Here is a 24,217-nt window from a genome sequence, read left to right as displayed (position 1 = left end):
TTATTCTGTGAAACACCTGAGAGGATCTACCTCCCGTTATCTAACATCTCTCTGTTTTACCCCTTCTCCTCCTCTTCTGCTTCCCAGCTTTACACCTTTCACCTTCTCCCTCGTCTCTCTCCAACCACTTCTGGCCACTTAACCGGGGCGAGAGCGGCTTGGAAATACCACATGACAGGCAGGGCAGGGAGGTCAAGGCTAAGGGATGTACAGGCACAGCTGAGGGTGTGTGTGTGTCCGTGTCTGTGTGTGTCCCAGGGTGAGAGTGTGTGTGTGTGAGACCAAAAGAGATCAGAGGAAAACGCAGAATGCTGGCTCCTCTCGTGTTACCACCCCCTCATATAGGATGGCTCATTGTTGAATGGTTGACTTTTACAGTTGAAAACGCCAAACTTTTCCATTCACAATCCATTTAAAATAATATGGCTGCAAAACTGAAACTTGTTATTTGTAATTACTGTTTACAGCAGAAACACATGAAGAAACTCACTGTAAGCTGCTCTGGAAATGTAGATGTAAATATAGATGTAGTTGTGTGTGTGTGTATGTGTGTGTGTGTGTGTGTGTGCGGGTGGGTGCCCACATACGCAGCGCTCCATGTGTGTCTACATAGTTGTGTTTACATTAATGCAGCTTGCAAATTATATATTAAGAGCTCTCAACAAAGTCTCAACAAAGTTGCCTGTTTTTCCATGTGTCTTCTCGAGTCAGACAGACAGAGGTGAGTCAATTACAGGCTGCGCTGCACTGCGGCATGGCTCGGTGCTGCGGCTGCTTTGGTCTGTAATGACAGGCTGCCGGCTGCAGGTACGGTCCCAGGCCTGGATGCACGTCTTTGGCCTGCAGAGAGCAGACTGCAGGTGTGTGCCAACAACATCATCTTGCCACCCACTAGACATGTAGCCTCACAGAGCAAAACCAGGGCTATTCTAATGATGTCATTCTCTACGGACTAACTTAAGTGTGCTTTACTTCAGGCTCACCTCCAAAATAAGTGGTTTGACCTCTGTGATTTTCTGCCGTGTCCTTATTGATGATTTAGCATTTGGCTTTATTGTAATTGAACTATACTAAACTTAAGAACAAGAGCGAGAATGAGAGCTTAAACACATATCCACTCTAGCTTGTGTATTGTTATCATGTTTCCTGGAAAGCAGTTTGATGAACCCCGTTTTGTGATCAGTAATCCAAGAATCAGCTGACCCTTTGCTGCATGCTGTCCCCTCTCTGCCCTGTCTCTCCATTGTGACTGCCTAATAAAGCAGAAATGCCCCAGAAAAAAACAAAACAAACAAACCTTAAAAAAAAAAAAAAGAATCAGCCCTGTGAGTTGCAACTTCAACCAAAGGTTACCCTTTTCATGAAAAGTCCAGGGTGGTCTGTTATTTTTCATGTTTTAAACAGGGTTACCTCACTGTGAGAGAGACTCCAAACCACTAACTGTAAACCTCACATGCCCAGTGTTGCCCAAAGCACAGACTGTCATGGTAACCACATGGGAACTGAAAAAAAAAAAGGTCTGGCAATACAATGAAATGGCTGTCTTAGCTATAAACCACATGTAAACGTATGTAACAAAAAAACAAACGAAGGCATATTTGTGCTGTATGATTTGAGAAACACTGAAACCCACTCACAGAATGTAGTTAAAACTGACACTGAAAATCAAGTCAAGTCCCCACTGCTCACCTACAGTCTACACAGGGTTTTTCTCGTCATAGTGATTATCGTCCCCTCCTTGTCTTCCCTCCTATTCTGTCTCTCTCCTCCCAGGAAAAAGAGCAGAAATGGTGATAACTGGACGAGCGTGATGGTAAAGTAGGTCAGTGGAGCCAACTGTCAGTGGCAGGGAGAGGGAAACGCGGGGCGGTAACACGCCGGGTAGGTTCCCCTCAGGTCAGAGCTGTGTCCAACACAGCATCAGCACTGACGCACAAACAAAAACACTGCCGTGCTGTTCTCTGTTGTGTTGCTGCAGAAAGACAACATCTGTAGCCAGACAGTGGAGGTGTATGTGTGGGTGGATTATCAGTGTGTGAATATGTGTGTGCACACAAGTCTTGGGATGGAAGACAATGTGCACGTGTACATGGTCACGTGCATGAGGCTGTGAAGAGGAGTGGAGCGGATCGAGTTCGGTTCATCGGTTCAGATCATTTTGCGCCATATGGCAGTGTCTCTGGGTGTGGGCCTCCTCGGTCCTGTAAGACACCAGATATCATGAATGTGACAGTATCTCTAATTAATCACATAACATCAATGAGGAAACAGTCACAAATCAGTGACAATCCAGTGTTTGAATGACAGGGGACAGGGGTGTTGGCTGTGCCGCACACTGAGCTCCTAATTGCTCAGCTCAGGTTGACAGACAATGAGAAACATCCCCCTGAATCGTTTCCAGGCCAAACCGAGACACCCGAGGACAGCGGGTTGGATGCAAATTGTGTTCTGCTGCAGGACGAGTTGGTGAAGTTGACAAACTGTGGCTTTCATCTTAGTGTAGCTGACACTCTCAGGTGTCAGTCAGGAATGGCAAAGCATAAAAAAATCCAAATTTGATCTTGCAGGTTTAATCTCTACAGCGGAGAGTAAAGATAAGCACAAAATGCCAACAATTTTTAAGCAAAAAAGCAAAAAAAAAAAAAAAAAAAGGTGTGTGTGCCTGATCAAAACAGAAAAGAGTTATGCATAGTGAATTCTCATATTGACTTGGTGATATCTTTCCAGTTTGATACTTCACATCTGAATTTGGGAATATTTTCGTTGTCCATTTAATATTTCACAACTCCAGTTTTGGTGATTCTGATGTTTTAAGGACTACATGCTATGGTATAGAAATTTTTATGGAAATTTTACAACATGCATGAAACATTTTTCAAAATAAAATGGATGGATGGCTGTCAACCAAAAAAAGGCTATTTTTCTGAGCACCTAAAAAGTTGACATTTTGGAGATGCAATAACAAAACATGTTTTTTTACCAATATCGAATGAGAAGTTCAATTTGAAGGGCCTCTCCATCTCTCCAGTACCACTTAATTCTGTGTCAAACAGTTTTACCAATCTTTTTTTTTTTTTTTACGTGCTGGCAGATCAAATCTTCGCAGTAAAACTGAATCTCTCCACCATCTCAGCGAGAAAAGGTTATATAAATGCTAAGCTGTCAGATGGGACCCTGTGCAGATAAATTATGTATCTCTCCCTACCAGCTTTCCCCATCAATCACTGGAGCGGGTGTCTCCCCTCTGTGATACAGTGCCTTGGTGGGCTCCATTTCGACTCAAAGGAGGATACAGTTTCCTGGGGTTTGCTACACAAGACAAGTCTAGACAAGAAACTGAGAGAGAAATGGATTTGGGAAACCCGACCCGGGCTTGCATCTTTCTCCCTGAGCTCTGCGTGTCCTGCTAATGCCTTGGGTTTCAATAGGGGCTTGATCTAAGGTCCTGATTGTTCATGGATGTGTGTGTGTGCACGTGTGTGCATGTGTGTATGTGTAGTGGGGGCAGATGGGTGTCCCCTGTTTCACCCTCTGGGCAAAAGCTGAACGGCAGTGCTGTAGTGGTGAGATAGATTTCATTTCAGTGGCACAAGCAGCACACAGAATAAAATCTCTTTTTCTGCTAATTGACATTTTAATGTGATTATAACACACTGATGACTCCATACGATTGCCTTTTTGTGATATACTATCATTCATAACCCAGTCTCCTCTGGTGAGTAAACACCAGGGTTTTGCCGGCTCATTTTGGGTCTTGGTGACGAGCCTCCCTCAGAATTAGCCTCCAGCAGTTGTGTCATCCTTGCCTGGTTTAACATTTGCTGGCTTACTGTCGTATGTCTCAGTCTGGGTATCATGCTGCTGTCTCAGGTGTTGTACATTAAAGAAAAGCCCTGTGGCAAAGTCTGGGGTGCAGGCTTAGAGCACAGGTGAAAACACGACATCAAAGTTTTTATTGCTGCACAGGTGTAGTGCCATTCCACGTCAAAGTCTTACGTGTGCCCCTCCCATCTGACAATTATCTAACTCAGCATCTTATCTTTATTTAAGCTGCTCAGTCACTAAAAATCTGTTTAGGGACATCAGATGAATAGGGAAACTGCAGAATTGGAGTGATGGCGATGTCATTGTGCCATGGAGAGTTGTCAACCGAGAACAACAAACAACTGCTGTTGAGCACAGCAATTACCGCTTTTGTCAAGTAATTGGTAGTCAGGGGAGAGGAGAGGAAATGCATACTATTGCACAAGCCACTGCAGTACAAAAGCCTGCTGCGTCACAACAGCTAAACTTTTTCACAAAACTCGAGCGCTGTGGATTTCTAATGAACAGACCTGTGTCAGATATGTCGTTCCAGTTTCAGTTTAGTCCATTTAAACAAATACCGTGCCCTATTAGACCGTCATGGATGGCGCATTACAGTCCCAGACTTGATTCCAGTGTCGTGTTTGAGTCGAAATAAAATCCAGGGAGCTGCGAGGCCCCCCTAATAGCCAAGCGCAGAGTTGTCACAGACCGAGGCACTTCCAGGATCTTCTCGCTCGTGACTGAAAGCCGCTCTTCATGCTTTCAAAGCCCACCTGACCTGACCCAGTTAGTCAAACACCAGTTTATTTGGACTCCAAACACCAACTCTCAATTCCTGCCACGGCCCCATCAATCTCATGCTCACCTATATTTTAACTCTCATTAAAGCCCCACTTCTGTGGCTCTCCTTTGGGACAGGCTGGTCACTTGTACTCTGCTTTTCCTCACTGTTTGCTACTCTGCTGCCAGTTTTGTAAGTAGGCAGGCAACGCAAAATCAGGCCCTTTGAATTACTCATGAGGAGGAAGAAGGAGTTAAAAGAAGCCATTGTGTTTATTTTGGTCTCAATGAAGCTGTTGTGCACTTGGCCTTTTCTTGATATCACTTCTTTTTTTCCGCATGGGTTTTGCTTGACTAAATTAGCTTAATGAAGAAAAAAAAATAAAGGAATTCAGAGGAATGTTTCAAGAAGGGACACTGTGTGTGTGAGTGGGTAAACAGGAAGAAGGCAGCATGTGTGTGTTAACTTGTGTATCCAACAATTTAAGGGCTTTGCCTATGAGCTCTGCCAGGCCTGAATTGAGGGTTTCTGTCTCGAGTCTTTCAGGTTAGGTAGGTGTTTGGGAGAGAGATGGGGATTAACGGGGCTCATGAGTAATTATCAGGTACGAGCTTTGTTCGTCGATTTACTTTGTTTGCAGCGCCGCTTCCCTGTCATAAATCTCCAATCCTCCTTGTTGCGTGTGACAGTTATTTATAGCGGTTTATTTTCAGTGGCAGCTTCTGTCAAATGCATTCCAAGGATCCATCATCTGTGATACATTGTGGCCTTCCACAAACTGCAAGCGAACAAGCAAACGTAGCATAAGCAGCAAACATCTGTGACGATTCAAGTGACAGCAAGGACGGCCGATGCGTCCATCCATGTCAAAGTGTCCTTAAGCTCAGACACTTGAACCTCCTACCTGCTTCTGTTTGCCCCACTTCTTAGGCAAACATAAAGGTAGGAATCAAATGTTTAATTACAGAGGGTGCAGCAAGGTCACCGAGTGCCCTAAATTTCATGGGCTGCAAAAAGCATTGTTCCTGCTGTTCCTGTTTTTTGCTTTTTGCGCAGAGCACTGGGGCGAGGCTAGAGTGAAAACAACGTTGTGATCATGCTGAGGAAAGCCAAGCCAGACTTTTTGCTAATGCATCTGACCTGAACCAGTTGGTTAGTGAGTGGGTGAGGGAGGAGGGAGAGGCTGAGAAAGGAAGGGAGAAACCAAGTCTGCCCCGGTCATGCAGGCTAACATTTCTGCTGTGACACACTGCCAGGGTTAAAAGTGCTTCCTTAGTCATAATTCAGCTTTTCTACAGTGCAGCAGCACAAAGCGTGACAAGCTGTAGCCGTGCCGTATACAACCCTTTGTCTCTGAGAGTGGTGAGCTGACAGCAAAGCCATTAGATGGCTCCTTTTTTTCAAGGGAGTCACTTTGTAGGTCAGCACCATAGGTTAGTCTTGTAATCCACTTTGTGGCAATACAAAGTGCAATGTCTGTGACTTTGTATGTTATGGCTCCACTCTTATTGCACTGTGGTTTTATCATCTATATTTTACACTAGATTTCATGATTTTTGTAGCTGTTTTATTGTGATTATCACTACCACTGCTCACAATGTGTCTACTTCTATCACTTTCACCGAGGCAGAGATACTGTCACAAATTTACACACACTCCTAATTTCAATCCCCGGCACTGAATTCTCTTTGTGTGTGCAGAAAAGCTCAAACATTTGCATTTCTGTCACTAATGACCAAGTTAATGATTTAAAAAGAAAATGGGCCAGTGGCAATAAATTTGCATTCAACGCCAATATGAATAAAATGCCTGAATATTCATTGCATCACAAAGCTCTCCATACGAACAGTTTCTATGACTAATCCAAAGAGCTAATTAGAGTGGAAGCCATAAGTGATCCATATTCTGCAACACTCAGCTGCTGCCATGAATAAACCCGCAGTTTCTGATTGGTCCTCCTCCACACAAGCCTGCGCACTGTGATTGGCTGGTTTGTTGCACAGAGAAAAGCAGTCAGCTGGCTGTTTACCTCCTGGCTACGTTGTTCTCTGCTCAAAGGCAACGTCACATTACCAATGGTGTATCTCAGTCAGAAGTGGGTCAGCGGAGACATTACCATATCTTACACACCAAATGATGCAATATCTGGGATTGTCCTGCTGATATTCTCCTGCATGCTGTCCACTCATCTACTGCACAACCAGTGCAGCGCTCAGAGCACATAGAGCCTCGATGGAGCCTCTTAGAAGCTGAGCTTAAAGAGGGCTCGCCATGGGAATGTGGACAATTAAAGGGTCTGTGCACAACTGAACTTTCAAAGACTATATTTGGCACTTCTCACTGCAGATTGAGTATTGCAAAGATGGCACAGACAGTCGCAGAGCACACAGAGCTCTGAGTCAGTGTGTGTGAATGTGAAGGACAGGATAAACACACAGGAGAAACTGCACAGTTGGCTCAAAATGAAGGCAATCAATTGTATATGTCTGGTTTGAGGTAAGCTGAGAGGGCCATAATGATAAAAAGGTATCAAGACTCATGAAACTGCATGAGAAGTTAGAGTTAGGCTTAGGGTAGGGTTGTTGTTTGATAGCATCAACATGATGGATGCTGATTATCACACTTAGCCAGTAAAGCATGTCCAGCTCTGATTATTCATAGATTTCAAAGTGTTTTTCTGTGACAGCTTTGGTGAAGGAACAGTTCTAAAATGGCTGCTGGAGTTAAACAGTATTCAATTATTTTGTCATCTGACTATAATCTCCCCTTTCCCTAATTATTACTGATAAGCGAACACCACTCATATTGTAATTCAGTTGCTCATCATTCAGCCAGAGCCCAATTTTCCGTAGGTTATCATTATAGTGGGTTTTAAAATAACGAAAAACAGTCACACAGTACATGCTGAAAACATTTTCCTGCGGTGCATAATGTTTGGTTAAAAACATCTGCCTGTTATACAAGAACGCCCACACGAAGAAGAGGGCAAGGCTCCTCTCGGCTTTCTAAAAAAGGGTAAAAGTTGGAAATCGATAAATAAACACAGCACAGGGCACAGAGCTTCTGTAAAGGGGAACTGAAAACAGAAAACATGAAGTTCTCATCAGTGAAAGTACTAATGTGACAGGATTAATTCACTGCATAGTTAGAGATTCACTAACTGCAACGATTAATTATCACAATCAATGTACAGAGCAACTTTTTTGTTGCAATTTAACCACTGACATGCTGGATCTTTATTTCCTTTATCAGTCTTGGCAGATGAATCTTTGCATCAATGTGTTTGTGTGGCTGTGCCAACCCAGCCATTAAGAAAACGGCCCCACCTTCACAGCTGCAAAAGTCCCCCTGGGCCACACTTCTACCATTGTTTCTACCCTCCTTAACCCCGACCACAACCACAAGCCACAAAACCCAACCGGTCTCACCCCAGTTTAACCTCGCTGCTGCCAGCCTGGCCCTGCAGCCCACCTGCGAGCCCACGCCTGCCTCACACTAACACACTACATCCAACTCTTGGCGAGCCTACCGTCCTCGTAGAAGACATCCTCTGCCTCCTCACGCATCATCTCATCCAGGTCATCCTCCGCAATGTCGGTCACGGCCATCACTATTCCTCTTCTTCCCCCTCTCCTCCCTCGGCTGGCTGATCAGTGCCTCAGAGAGAGTGACTGGGCTGTAAAATTGAATCAACGCCGGCCGGGCCTCTTCGCTCCAGGCGACAGTCCGATCACCACCGGCTCCTTGCTTCAGCAGGAGAGGGACTGGGACTGAGCCGAGCTTCACCACACTGCACGAGGATGTGAGTGTGTGAGTGAGAGTGTGTGTGTGTCAAGTGAAAGTGTGAGTGGGTGAGAGAGAGAGAGGACTCCCAACGACCTTCAAAAAGTTTCAGCAACAGCGCTGATTTCATAACATCCTGTGCAAAGCTGAACTGAGAGTGTGCTCTTTGGAGTGCACTTGCATGAGTACAGTATGTGTGCGCATGTGTGTATGGGGAGGGACATTGTGGTTTGTGCATGTGTGTGTGTGTGTGTCCGTGTGCACAGCATGGCTCTCCACAGTGAGTCAGCCCGAGTGGCTTGTGATTAACAGGAATAATTAGCTTCTGTATTTTGAGCCAGCAAGGACATGGAAAAGGGTGTGAATGTGTGTGTGTGTGTGTGTGTGTGTGCGCGCGCATGCATGTGTGTGCATGACATGATGTGTGAGATATGAGGCTGACTCTACTTGTCATTCCTTCACAGCTCACTAGGAATCATGGGACCACACTGATTGCTCCCTCTATTTTTTCGCTTGGCCCACATTGAGCGGGCCGCTCTGATGCTGATAACGTCTGGTGTTGTTTGCTGCCTCAGAATATCTCAGTGATACGGCACTGCGCATGGCGGATTTCAAACCTGTGGTGAAAAACGAGAGTCTCTGCTCTAAAGCCCGCAGACAGAAGTGTCTGTTGTTACACACTTGCTGCAAAGTTCCTCCATGGCTCCTTTTTAAATCCTGTTGTAACAAGTAAAATATTCTTTCTAATACACCCTGCAGTTTGCGGAGAAAACCACCCTCAGCTTCATGCTTCTTTACCTCCACTTTGTGCATAAAAACCCTTTAACATACCTCGACATGGATTATCCCGCTCATAAATGCCATGCCAACAATAACAAATGGGGAGAAATGCTTAATTTATCACAATTTTCAGAGGAGACTGCCCCAGCAGCAGAGTCACTACTAGCTGATTTGGCAAACTTTATTCCACATGAGCCACAGCATTGTTGTTGACTTGCCAAAATGGATTAATTGCAGCACACATCTACACAAAAAATGGCCAGCTCATCTCAGTGTTAGTGCTAATGTTAAGCCAATGTGTTTCAAAACAGGGCAGGGTGTGGTGGGTAGCTCAGCGTAACACTTGAGTTTCAGTTCATCGCTGTGGTTACAGAGGTGGGTTCAAAACTTTGTGGCCAGCCTATAAATTTAGAATAGCGATTAAACCTGAGCTGAATTACATTTGCATTATACAGTTTGATCATCTTTGAATGCATGCCCTCCAGCCATTCAAAAATAAGTAGACTACTCACCCAACCATGGAAAAATGCCAGACATTTGTGGGGTGACTCAACTGGCCTCTACTGCAGCCATGGTGGCTTGGCCGTCAACACACTTTTGGCACAATAAATCCACCTAAAGCAAACAGCAACCGAATGTTTACTCCATGTGTTTCTAATGCCAAACTCATGTAACACACTTTCTAAAAAGTTAGATAAGTAGCCTACGCAGGGTGACTGCACTTTATGAGTTTAAAATAGTTTTAGTCCAACTTTATAATAGTTTAGGCGGTTTGTTTACAGTAGCTCCCATGAGCATTTCTCTCATGCATTTTGTTTCCAGTCCCAAATTACTGGCAATATGTCTCGGTTTCTGTTTCTGACCAATGAGATGAAAGAGTCCGGAAAGCAGCCGGACACAAAATGTCTTCCTCTTCCTCACACCAGTCCATCCGTCTTCGTTGCACACTTTCCCTGTCTCACCCGCCCATTTAGACGAACCAATTCTCAACCAAAATAGAAACTAGGCCTCAAGTCAATTCATTATCACTTTTCCTTCAGACTTCCTCTCCCCTGCCACCACGTCCCTTTAAAGGCAAAGCCTGTGGGAATGGACCTGGAGACAAACTCATTATCACTGAGGCCAGCCTAGACAATCCGGCTGTATGGCGTCTATCAGGATGTGCGATGTGTGTTCTGAATATGGGGACCTCGAAAAAAGAGGGGTCACACGCTGCACATGTGGACTGAAAAGTTGTTTTTTTTTTTTTGCAATTTGCTGGGTTAACTGATGCTGGCAACTTCAGAGGATGAGAAAATTCTCATCTATCTGAGGTCATTAAGGGAGGATGATTTGTGAAACTAACTATGGGTGGGCTTTTTTGAAAAAGGGTGTGCACAGTTTTGCAAGTCTTCGTTTAGTCCACCTCAACCAGAGGAACTGAAACAGCAGCTACACCTGAAAAAAAGAAGCAAAATCTCCTCCGAGCTGCAGACCCTCAACCTTGTTGCCATAAAACATTAAAAGTGACTCATGCGAATCCTTGTTGGGATAAAACTGCAAAATGGTGAACTTTGATACCAAATTATTTTTATTTTCCTTTTTGAGGCTATTTCACTTGATTAATTACTGGAGGACAAGTATCTCCAAATATTCATTATTATGACAAAAAGGGCATCTAGGACAAAGGTTAAATACATAGTGACAAAATGTATTCATTCCATTAATTATCATGTGATTCAGAGGGTCCCGAACCCTGTGTGTGTGTGTGTACCTGTGTGTGTCATAGAAATGCACTGAATGTGTGTAGCAAAAATTGTGCTACCTGTAAATGTCAAACAAAACAGAGTGAGCGGTGTAGGACGAGGTGATGTGGATGTTGGTCATTTAAAGACTTTTAATTGCCTCTGGTCGTGTCCTCAAGCCAATCTGTTGGTTCAGACAGTGCTGACACATTACCTTCGCACTCTATTCCTAGACAGACTCCACACATGATACCAGGAAGGACAACCATGAGTCACACAATCAAGTAAACAGTACACACACACACACACACATACACTGACACTCATGCACATGCACGCAGAGTGAAGCAAAACGAGTCCAGGCGATGCGTCCCACTGCCATCTGCTCCCCGCTGGAATCATGTTTTGTTGACTTCATCATGATTTAGGTGCAAAAACGGTGCATTCAGGCGCCTAACAATTCAGATTCAGGCGTTTGCAGACAAGATTTTAACAACTTTTTTTTTTTTTTTTTTGTCAGAGGCAGGCTCCCAACAATGAGCCACTTTACAGCTGCAGTGTCAGAAAACGGGGTCATGTTTGGGCTCCCTGTGCGCTACTGCATTTCAATGACTGGGTACATTGTTGTCACCAGCAGAGAAAACCCCTGCCCCGGGAAACACAAACGCATGCTGGATACGAGCACACACACACACACACACACACACACACATGCACACATGCACACAGTGACACACACACAATACTGCACAAACACATCCACAAACAAATATATGCACACACCGCCCCCCCACATGCATACACACACACACACAGTCGTACGCACCAGCATAGCAAACAGCAGCACAATCGGACCCGCTCAGTACAATGGTGTTTGTTGAATGGGGTCAAACAATGGAGCTCTTTGGCATCTGAATCGAGCCAGATGATGAGTATCCCAGGCTGCTGAATAGGAGGCTTCATCCTCCTACACACTTACTCAGAGCTGCCAACTCTCACGCATTGGCCGTGAGACTCACGCATTTGATTGGCTTCACACGCTCTCACGCCACACCTCCGATTTCTCACGCTGAAGTGCTAATCAAGAGCCTTTTTTTCCTTTTGACTAAAAACAGTTCTGTTTATCTGTGATCTATCTGTTGAGCCTGAGAAAAGCCACTTGTGATCGATAAGTTATGCCTGCAGAGCAGAGGTGGCGGCGGCTGGGCCACTTTTACAAGAGGCTCAGCCAATCAGAAGAATCTTTTCGATCAATCAGGGACTTCCCCTCACCCCACCGGCATATAATCCAATGAAATGAATGAGTTAGAGGCTACTCACATTACAAAGTTTGTACCGCGCCCAAGCGTTCATGCACGAGCACATGCACGGTCACGCACGCAGCGCGAACGTGGATACGGTGTAAATCATGCAACTTTCCTCTTGCCTCCGCAAAATCGTTTAATGTGCGCAGCGCAATTACCGGCAAATCGCCGCGTTGCGCAATCAATAATGAACCATGTTGTCTGTGTTGTGTCCGTTGTGCTGCTGCAACCGCATATAAACAAAAGTCGGTTTATAATGAAAGTACGGCAGTCTGTGTGCGCAGAGCACCTGTCAGATCGGGTAGACCTGACCTGACCTATTTTACCCCCCCCCCCCCCCCCCCCCCCCAGAAATCTCACTCCAAGGTTTTTTGAAAAGTTGGCAGCTCTGCTTACTCTTCTGGCCCTGACAATATGCATCAGTGCGCCGCCTGTTACTGTGGGCTAAAATATCACTTATTAGCATGGAAAGCAACAACTCATTAGCATGCATGCTGATCCTTTGGTGCTAATAGAGCTAAACTGCAAGGATGCAACTTTCTAAAATGACAGACTGGTCTAAACATACTTGCACCTACATGAAGCTTGTCAGAGGAATTCGAATGGTAAGACAGCATTACTCTGTGTCAACAGCGTGCACACCAGTATTGCCAACATTTCTTGATTAGCTGGAAGCCCAAGTTCAAGTTCAGTTTCATTTATTTACATCGGCTTTCATCACAAGCATGTCTCAACAGGACGAGCCTTCCCACAATGTAGATAATCAACAAGCAGCCACACACCAAACTGATGTAAGAAAATGAAACAAAAAGAAACAAAATGAGAGCAAAAGACACAAAGAGGCATAGTGAACGGGCCACCTGCCTTACACCCCTCGCAGCTTTAAAGAGAACCCACTCCCCCACCCACTGCACCCCTCTCTACACTTGTCTGGCCATTCATTGTATACAGACTGACAAAACATAGTTTCAGTACTAATTCAGATTATGCAAATTACTGTGGATTCCTCCCTAACTCTAACCCTAACCTTAACACTTATACTGATTATGATTAGGTTTGTCAGGCTGCCAGGTTAACCTCCTCTGAACTCTCCCTGCCTGCAGACCAGCACTAGGCTCATCAGTAACAGGCCTGTTGCTTGTGCTTGTGAATACTTGGTTGAAATCATGCCACCAAAACATCACAATGGGAGTTATTTTCTGAACTCTTGAGTAAACAGACAAGATACTTCTCTGAATCTCAAAATGTGTTTTCAACCTGACCATTCAAACTCAAGCACTGATGTTCATATAATCATAACATATTGAAATTTTCAAAACAGATGTACAGTAATATAATGAGATAATGAGACAGGCGCAGGCCCCCCGCTGCTGGTGCCCTGCTGGCTTGTTGGCTGGCTGGAGGAATGGCCATGAGATCACCGAAGTTGACAGGGTTCATCCACAACAGAGCATGGATACGTTTTCCAAATTTTGTGGCAGTCATCCCGATAGATTTTTAAAAATGACATTTGACATATTGACCCATGGGTGGTACAAGAGGAAGGGTCATGAGGTCACCAGAGCTGACAGGGTTCATCCTCTGAGGATCATGAATGCACTGCAAAAACTCAAAAAATCTTACCAAGATTATTTGTCTTATTTCAAGTCAAAAATGTCTTATTACTAGTCAAAATATCTCATTACACTTAAAATAAGACATGATCACCTCACAAGTAACTTGTTTTTAGAGAATTGTCTCTTGTTTCAAGTGAAAATTTGCTTGTTTCATTGGCAAAATTTGTTTCTTGTTTCTAGCTAATTTTCACTTATTTCAAGTGAATTTTCACTTTTTCCACTGGCAAATTTTGCCAATGAAACAAGCAAATTTTCACTTGTTTCAAGTGAATTTTCACTTGAAACAAGTGAAAATTGTCTAAAACAATTTACTTCTGAGGTGATCATGTCTTATTGTAAGTGTAATGAGATATTTTGACTAGAAATAAGACATTTTTTACTTGAAATAAGGCAAATAATCTTGGTAAGATTTTGCGTTTTTGCAGTGATGTAATCACAGAATTGCATGGCAGTCCACCCAACAGATTTCAACAAGTGTTGCCTTGAACTGATGGATGAATGGATGAATGGACAGACCAACTCAGCTATCTCTGGGCCCCGCCTGCCAGCAGGGCAAAGTGAAGTCAATGATCAGTGAAGTAAATGATAAAAATAACAAGCATGAACTGAAAGCCACATTTCAGAACACCAAGCGGAAAGTGCAAATATCAGCCAACAAGAGGATGTTGGCACACAAAAGCCAATTCACAAAACTCTGTGGAAACATGATTTCCGAGCACAGCGGTATTGAGCAAGCACCAGCGGTAGTATATGTCATCTCAAGACAGGACTGCTCTGAGATATCAAACACAGAGTGAGGAAGGAAATTAAAGGAGATGACAGAGGGTGTAAGGTCGGGAGGGGAAAAACACAGTGCAAAGTTCTTGAAGTTAGTGTGACTTCCTCTTCCCTGCAACATAACAGTGGTCTCAGGTGATGGGAGAGGACGGGGAGACAGAAATATAATGTCCACTTCTCAGGCTATTGTCTGGTAGAATAAGTCAAGGTTACCCCAGTTCAGCTCACCCTTGATATTCCTCACAGAAAGACTCAATACATTCAAATATCAGAGGGCACATTCAAAAGTCTTTTCACACAGATTAGGAGGGAAAAAAGTGAGCACAGGGGAGAAAGAGCACTAGAGAAAGACCGAGAGGGAGAGAGAATCACAGACAGAGGGTTAGGAATGACCACCTCATTGGACATCTTTTCTCCTCTGCCACAGCTCCCTCTCTGTTGCCTCCACCCAGGCCTCTGCCTCTTTCCCTCGCTCTAAGGGTGATGACAAAATAGGATGATTGTGAAGGGGTGCCTGGTTTCCCTGGTAACAATAATGAGGGCATTGCGTGGTAAATCCAATTTGCTATGGCACTCTCTGATTCATCTGGGGCGCACGTATGTGTGATAGTGTGTGTGTGTGTGTGTGTGTGTGCATGTGTGTGTGCACGAGCCATTACTTCATCTGTCTGGTAGAAGATGACCATAATGTACCATAGCCCACCTTGCACATCCACGTGCACATTGCGGCACACACGTGCACACAGACTCTCCAATGTAATTCATCTGAGCAAATTCATTATGATCAGTGCCTGCTTCTACCCGAAGGAAGAGAACAAACTGAACAAACCGGACAAAACAACACAACAAGTAGAAGCCAGATTTTGTTTAAAGTACAGCTCGAAACAATATCCGGAGCAGGCGCTCAGCAGCAGAACATCTCATGATTCAAACCTCAGATTTGTACGGTGAGTAAAAATAAGTGCTGTTGCATAAAAAATTTATACGTGTAACCAAAAGCATTTAACCTGAATCTAACCCTGAATTTTTCAGACTACTTCATCACAAATTTCTCACTCTGGAAGCAGCATTCTTTCTGAATTATTCCAGGCAAACCAGGTGTTAATGTGCAGGTGGAAACACTGTGAGATTAGAGAGAAACAAAGTCAAAGTGACATGGTTAATAAGCCAAACTTAATGATGCTATAACAGCTATACCTACTGTAAGTATATCGGTATCTTTTCATCTTTGTATGGTTGTACGTCCTCACTCTGGGATACATTTTGTGAATGGATAATCCAGGCGGATGCTTCCCTGTCGTTGTGTACAACTCCCTCCTTGTTTGTCTCCACTTTATATTTTTGTGTGCAGCGCTCTCTCGCTACCCATCTCTCCCTGCCCCTATTGTATTTTGTCTCTCTGTCCCGCAATTGTATCTCTTTCTCTCACTCATCCACCCTGTGTCCTTGTCTCTCTCTTTTCCAGAGAACAGAGACGCCATCAGACAATGGCAGCGACAGAGCCGCTGCGTGCCAGCACCACAGAGAGGGCAGCGGCCGTGTCGTGCCATGCTGCTGCTGCTCGACACACCTGGAGGCAGCAGATAACAGACAAGTGAGCCACTCAACCAAATGAACCAGCAGAGCATCTCTCTTTTCTCTTCATTTGCCTCTGTGACCCTCCGTATCAGATTCAAGCTAACTTCACACAATGAAGCCAACCTAGAGGATGAACTCATTCACTGAAAAAATTCAATTAAATTCAAACACAATTATATGCCTTTTCCAGGAAAAGGTAGAAATTTATCTTTTGGCTGACATTGCTGAAGCAGCAATTAAAATATGGGATTAAAAAGATAAAAGAGTGCATAATTACAATAAAAAAAAAAACATATTTTAAACTTCATTTATGTGATAAAAATAATGGCAATAATGAACACAGGCAAAAGCTATTGTAGCTCCAAATACTTCCCTATTTTTGAGATCAATTATTCATAGGATGGATGTTTTTCAAAGGTTTAACTAGGACAAATAATGTCCTATATGGAAAATCTGTCTTGTTTTCACAACTCAGTGTGGTTAGTGATGACAACAACCTTCATTTACACACTACAGCTCAACAGCTAGTATAGCAGAACAAAATCATACTCCATCCGGTCTGTAAGAAAGATGTTTTTAGAGTTTTCACCGCTGTGCCCGAATCAAATCACCTGCCTTGTCATGACTGAACACATTTCTGACAGGTTGTATCTCATCACAGCCCCGACCAGCTTATCAGATATTGCATAATGTTCTGTTATTTTTTTGAGAAGGAAGCATTTTTTCCTGTTGGGGAGATCCAAAAGCCAGATGAGAAGGGCTGCAGCAGTGTGGAGCAACAGGGTGGCAAGAGCTGAGAAAGCCACAGTTTCCTCTCCCACGCCACCCAGTGCATCACCTCAGCCACACCTGGTGACCACCAGATGTGGAAGTTAGCTTTCAAAAGCCACGTAACACCGGCAACATTTTGAGGCAATGCACAGTCGATGGACAGTGTCCGCAACCATTATGATTCATCGGTTGACCAGTTGAGGCTCTAGACAGCCGAGAGCGGTGCATAACGTGAAGCCACTCAGCTCAAACTCCTGAACAGTGAGCTATTGACACAGCATAAGAATGTTATGCAGCTCCTGAGGCTCAGATGGGGATCAGCAGGCAGGCATGCACTCTCATACACAAATATATCTGAATGAGAACAAGAGAGAGAGGGAGAGAGAGAGAGAGAGAGAGAGAGAGAGAGAGAGAGAGAGAGAGAGAGAGAGAGAGAGAGAGAGAGAGAGAGAGAGAGAGAGAGAGAGAGAGTGTTATGGAGGAAGATCAAAACCCAGCTTCTGAGAACTATAGGGTGGAGAGATGGAAAGAAGGTTGGGCAACAGTGTGTGAAAAAGATAAGTGCCTATTGCAGCCTTGTTTCCCCGGCTTAGGCAAGAGGATGCAAGAGCGTGCACACGTGCCACAATGGTAATAATGGGTGTCACAGCCGGGAAGTGGGCGGAGGGTGTGTTTGGTGTCCGAGGAGGATGACAGAACTGGTCGGTGTAAGTGTTACACACATGGAGCCTTTCTGCCCCAGTGGTCAGAGGAACATGGAGAGGAGGGCTGCAGAGACAGCTCATCATTGTGCATGAGGGCATTGTCTGTGAATGTGTGTGTGTGTGTGTGTGTGTGTGTGGGTGTGTGTGCTCACCATATTCCCCCTGTCTGCCCATGCATCAAGCCAACTCCAGAATGATGACATCTGCTGTGACTACACATCTGTCCCCTCTCTGGAGTATGGAAAAATACGAGCTACACCCACTATACAGTTTGACCTAAATACAACACTTCTGTCAATTAGCATTTTGTTCCTGAGACTCAGAGCCCTTATTGTATTGCACACCAATCTAAAGTTGCTGCTATTTCAAATGCTGACGTTTTGCTGCAAATCTCTCCACCTCAGACAGACTTAATGTCTTTCCTAAATTTGAGGAAACCTGTCCAGTTCATTTTACAAAACACTCTATATGCCGATGATGGCATGGTTTGTCACAGCCAATAAGAAATCCACTTCAGCATGCCTGGGAGAGAGGGAGAAACAGAGCTTCTCCCACAGCATTAGAGAGGCGAGGCGAGGCCTTCTTTCCGGTTCATCAGCATTTGAATCATTTGAATGTTCCTTCTCATTAGAGCAGCCAGCATGGGTTTAACTAAGGCCAGCATCTTGCTCTCTCTTTCCAGCACGCACACACGCCTGTGCGCACACACACACACTGCGAGTCTGGCGTCCCTCTGAGGGGAATGGCCACTCAATAAAGCCACATCCTGGCCAGCGTGAAAACCCAGGAGTTTCTACTGAGAAATACAAAGAAGAAACTGGCAACTCTGTCCAAACCCAATGACATGAGAACCATGAGCTCATGAGTTAGTGCTGCCATATACTCAGGGGTTGCCAAGTTTTGCAGTTTTGGCCTTGAGACTCTGTGAACTGGCATATAGTTTGACCGGTCAGTCTAACGCTATTCAAGACGAGCTTCTCATTTGTGTGTGAATGAGTCACTGAGTGAAGTGGTGAAAATGTTGAGATACTTTTACTTTCTTTACTACAATGTCAGATGCAACCCCTCTGAAAAAACGACAGTAAACAAATGAATATCTGGCAACTCAAAACCTTCAGACAAGACCCAGAAGGCACTGATATAAGAGAGAACAGGAAGAGACAGAGGCAACTGATATTGTGAAAAGACAGAGGATATTGCTCTTTTATGTAATATCCAATTTTGCAACACGGACACTCGCTCAAACTAATTTATTTTGCACAATATCAGCTAAGCTTCATATATTTGCTTCCTTTAATATTAATCCAAACATGCTGTGCTGCTACAAGATCTCACTGTATCTACGTCCGGTCTCAGATCATCTCTGAACTGAAAATGAATGTTGAAAACACAGCCTCATCTGCTTGTTGCATCAGCATTAATTATGACTAATTCTGGAGCCTCTCCCTGGTGTAGTCTGTGCTGTGATTTTTCACATTGCGAGCTCAGTATCAAAGTTGTTCCTTTCAGGCCATGTGACTCATCATGAGGGAGGGAGACAGAACAAAGGAGTCAGAAGACAAGGTCAGACCCAGTTTCTCTTTATGTCTCTCGACTGTAATGATACCAACAACGTGTGAATATGTTGAACCTGTCTTCACTTGTGCCTCCTCCACGGGGAGGTCAGAGGTCAGGATCAGCTCCAGAACAGCATCACAAAGGGGCTTGAGTCCGACATGTCTTTTGGTGAATTGCTCCACACAGGTAGAGGTGAAAAGCTAATTTCAATAATGATGATGATGATGATGTGATTCTTAGGCTTAAAATCAATCAGTTCAGCTCACAATTCACTTCTTGGTGATTCAGTTTAAAGCTGCACTGAGCCATTTATGACCACTAAAGGGTGCTGAGAGCTCAAACTCCACTTATAAACATAGAGAGCAGCTTGGTTGTAACATAACAGACATTCTTTGGATGCAGATGAGGGCTACATTTCACGCTCACAAGGCTCTTGTTTGATTACTTGGATTGTGCTGTCTCTGACCTGCAATTTGAAAATGCGATGCTGCGGACTTTCAGCCATAAGGTGAACAAACAACTGCTTTGAATAAACTTTTTCTATCGCTGAAGTGCTGATTGCAGCCTTCAGGGTCACTGGCACCGCTGAGCTGAAGTTTGGATACATTTTTCTGCAGAATGTGCAGTTTCATAGAAGTTTTTGACTGAAGTTGAAGAGGCGAGGGGGTGAAGTTGGAGAATAGAGCAAATGGAATAAAACGAAACAAAAATGGAGCGAGTTGGTATCGATGTGTACAATTTCTCTTTTTTTGAATGATCCATAACAATTTGAGTTTGTAAACCGCAGTTTGAGCCAACGACTGGATTCAGTTCTTTTAGTTTAAATTTGATATGCATTAAAGGTGAGCTCTTCAAAGTTGAGTGTTAGTTCAAGTAAGAGCCAACCAAAAAAAAAAAAAAAAAAAAAAAGTGGTTTAAGCACATAATTTATGAGTAGGTCAAGCCAGTGAGGAGAACCATACGCACTCAACCTTCAAATTCAGTGCTTATTCTACATATTTTTGTCAGATGAGTCTAAAGGGTCCTCATTTCAATGCAGTTTTACACAGCATGTGTTAAATAAATGTGTGCAGCAAGACTATCCTTTTTTTCTGTGTGGGAAAAATTGGAAATACTATCTGAAAAACTACTTAAACAAAAAAAGGTGCAATTGATAGTGTTCTGTTAAATTACGTTAGGTCTTTATTTTGAGAATTGTGAATGACTTGATTCAAAGCATTTCAGGATTCACTCTATTTCTTTCTTTCAACAGATGAGTGCAGCTGAATCAGCAGAATTTAATCAATCAGTGTATCAGTGCAATGCATTAACGCCTACACCCTTATTTCTGGCAGTTCATTTATTCTCTGATTTATTTGCACATAAAAAAAAAAAAAAACTGCAGCATAATTGCAGCCCCAGAAAAATCTTCTTCTGTCTGTTCCCTGTCGACCACAGAGTGAAGTGAAAACTCAGGAAAATTCTCACATCACCAAAGAGCTGCTGTTCAGCACGGATAGAAATGAGAGTTTCAGCGGAGATAAATACTGAAGTACAACATGAACCTTTCACTGGGAAATGTACGGTGCAATTTGTATTGTTCTCTCTCTCTCTCCCTCTCTCTCTCTCTCTCTCTCTGTGTGTCTCTCACTCTCTCCTTGTCTCTCTCCATTCCTGCCCCACTCTGTTCAGTCTGTTCATTCGCAGCCCACGCACCGCCCCTGCTTGTTGACATTATTCTGTGAAATTACAGAGAAAGGGCCAGCACGAGTCAACACTCACATGTAGCCCCCCTCCCCAACCTCCCCTCCCTGAGCAGAAACGGGTGCAGAGAGAGAATGAGAAGCTGATGAGTGAGCACTGAGAGAGAGAGAGAGAGAGAGAGAGAGAGAGAGAGAGAGAGAGAACATAAGAGAAAAGCATTCCCATTTACGGCTGACAACTGGAAAGTAAGCCGAGGTAATATGTAATCTGCTCTGATGTAGTTTTACATGCACCCCCCCCACCCCCCACCCCCCACCCCACCCGCCTCCAGCATTAGCGGCAGCAGAGGCTACAGTAGTGAGGAGGCGCGTTGCTATGGAGTGGGAAGATTTCCTGAGTGTGAGGCACCATTGCAAATCTGGTTAGAGCGAGGAGGATACAGAGAGGAGAGAAGGCAGGGAGGGAAAACGAAGATAGGGAGTGAGGGAAGGAAAGGAGGGATGAAGGGGACGGATAAGGGGGAGAGGAGGGAGGGGGGTATGGATGAGAGGGGGCAGGGAGGCATGGAGGGCGGGAGGGCTAGAGGGAAGGAGAGATGCGAAAGAGAGAAAACAATAAACGAAATGCAATGAGGGCAGAGGTGAGGGACAATGAGGGGCAGGAGAGAGGGAGGGAGGAAAGAAATGGGAGCAGAGGAAGAGAGGCAGCAAGTGCAGAAATGAGTCAGGTAGGTCAGATGCTGAATAATAACTGGCAAAGTGTTTTTTCTTACCGCCTCCACTATTGCACGGCAAGCTGCTCTCGCTCCATTTACAGAACGATGACATTATGGGAGGCAGTTGTGGGGAGGGAAAATGTTACTGATGGTTGTCACATTTGACATGATTCTGTCAAATGAATCTCTTTTTTTTTGTGTTATTCATAATACGTGCAGGGTGTATTCTTTGAGCAGCGCTACGCCCTAAAGGTTGGTGTCAGAAAAAGGAAGGACAGATTGTGATCTTCAGAGGAAGAAGAAAACAGGTTTCATCATCACTCACAAATCAACATCACTAAATGGAAAAGGAGCGTAATCTTCCTCTTGCTAAACTTCCCTCAGTAGTCCAAAAAAAGAAAAAAAAAAAAGAAAGAAAGGCCATATGTGTTTGCTGGGGCTCAAAGTACACAGCAGAGAACAAGGGAGTGTATCCTGGTGTGATTCAAAGTGTTGAGGCCTCCTACTGGTCATTATTGAGAGTACAAAGTTGGTATCCATATGAAAATGAGACTAAATAAAAGCACTGTTGATATTAAAATCCACAATGAAATATTAAAAATGATTACTAGGCTATTAGCTTTTCCCAGGGAATAGCAACATGTTACAGCCTGTCTTTATTTGCATTGGGGTAATTTTTTTTTGGGAAGAGTAAGCTGGCACTATTAAACATTTTGCAACTTACATACACTCAGCATTAAGGTATCATTTAATGCTGTACTTTAACCAATCAAAGAGAATAACCTAAAGTGCGAAAAGTTGTATTTGGATTCATCTTGCACCATCCTGGCCCCGACAGTCTTTCCCATACAGTTTGGTGTCTTTTTGTGAGACGACCCAGTGTTATATACTATAATCCTCAAAGAAACACAAATCAGCAGGGATCGTATCAAAGCACGGCATCAAACTTGGACGCTTTATTTGATTCAAACCTGTCTCCGTCGCCTCCTGCCTTTGTCTGCTGTCTGATACAACTGTGTTTTCCACAGTTTGGTACCTTGAGAAAAGGGATGTAATAAAAATGCTGTTTCTGGTGATACAGTTCACTCTCACACCCTTAGACTGCAGACAATACTGCAGTTCTTTGCTAAATCACACGGGGCTGCCTGGCCTTACACACACACACACAACATACTGTGTGCCACATATGTGGTGTTTGGTGACTGGTGGCAGGCACTATCCACCAGAGGCTAATAATAACCAGCATACAGAGCCCTGAAGGCATCAAGCAGAAGGAAAGTGGGTTGTCAAAGAGGGACAGTTTTAATTTTGGCACCTCTGAAAGGCTTGTTTGTAGTTATGGGTAATCCAACGCTTTGAAAAAAACAACTTTGCTGTAAGACGATGCCAATTGCACTGCAAAAAAATCCATGTATGAGCTTAAACGTATTTATTGAAATGATTTTTCATCTTTTTCTGCCAATATATCAGTTTACTGACTTGTTTCAGGGAAGTACAAAGAGGCATGCTTGTAAGTTAGAGAGAAACGAGATGTTTGCACCCATCAGCAAATGATTCTGCAAAATGCTTTTCTTAAACTTTTGACTAGAGTGCATAACAACTTTAAACCCAAAAAAATGTCCCATATGGAGAATAAACAGGATTTGGTCAGGTATAGTTCATCTTTAAGATACAATAACAAATTTATTGATCCATCATAGAAGAAATTAATATAGCCTCTTCACTGCATGAAATGATCAAAGCAAATATCATCATCACATTGTGTATTCTGGCACAAAAGCTGTCTTAAACTAGTGACAACGACATCTTGGTACATGTATTTCTGTGGTGCTATCTCTTTTTCATGGCCTTGTGCTATTTCTATTCTGCGTTGACACTGCTAAATGTTTGTCGCATTGCCGAAAAGTGGCACATAAAAGTAAAATGATATCATTCCATTTCATCCGCTACTCTGTGATGACCTCTTTATTGCCTGATCAGGCTAATACAGGAGCAACAAATACCAAGTTAATCAGCAAAGTACAAAGGCAAACCTCTCAAAAAGCAACACCTCTCCTGAGGAAATGATCAATAAAGTCCCTCCATCTCAGCGCTTACTCTTTGAAGTGCTGGCTTAAAAGGCAAACTGCTGCTGACAGCCAGAGTGAAAAGGGTTTGAAGGGAACAAGGTTTTGCTTCTGAAAATAGAAGCAACAACTGCCAGATAATCAGTGAGATTATCAAGGGGTTATGGCAATCTAACACATGCTGCATCTCTTAATCTTCTGTTATTTGGAGTGTTTTTTCAGGACATTGTTGTAGGATTTTTAGAGGGCTTGGAGTCAAATGCTTGAAAATCAAAAGTAGATGGCACTTACATGGCATGGCAGCAAAAAGTTGCTTTGGCTACTATTTACAAGGTGCTGTATTTCTATCACGATTACTATCACGATACTTGGGTGCCGATTCGATATGTATTGTGATTCTTCGCGTATTACAATTTGATATTGCAATTTTTGTTTGCTTTTTAATACTAGACCATTGACAGAGGTTGAATCATGCACTTCTGGAGACTGTGTATCAACAGTCATATTTCCAAAAACAATGCAAAGTGTTTAAGTATGTAAGCACTTAAGTATTACAATTCCACAAATATTA

The 24,217-nt window shown here is 43.7% G+C and overlaps 1 protein-coding gene across 1 annotated transcript in view; it reads right to left on the bottom strand.

Annotated features, from left to right (window-relative positions):
- The window catches only part of ripor2 (RHO family interacting cell polarization regulator 2), a 57,211-nt gene extending 48,863 nt beyond the window's left edge, over window positions 1-8,348 (bottom strand). Inside the window, exon 1 of the mRNA XM_030064018.1 lies at window positions 8,118-8,348. Coding sequence (XP_029919878.1) covers window positions 8,118-8,196 — 79 coding nt within the window. The 5' untranslated portion in view covers window positions 8,197-8,348. The remainder of the gene's footprint in view (window positions 1-8,117) is intronic.
- Between the last annotated feature and the right edge of the window lie 15,869 nt (window positions 8,349-24,217).

The sequence above is a fragment of the Myripristis murdjan genome, chromosome 11 (assembly GCF_902150065.1).
Source record: "Myripristis murdjan chromosome 11, fMyrMur1.1, whole genome shotgun sequence".
Lineage (NCBI taxonomy): Eukaryota > Metazoa > Chordata > Actinopteri > Holocentriformes > Holocentridae > Myripristis > Myripristis murdjan.
The sequence above is the reverse complement of the archived record's forward strand: the minus strand, read 5'-3'. Positions and strand labels throughout refer to the sequence as shown.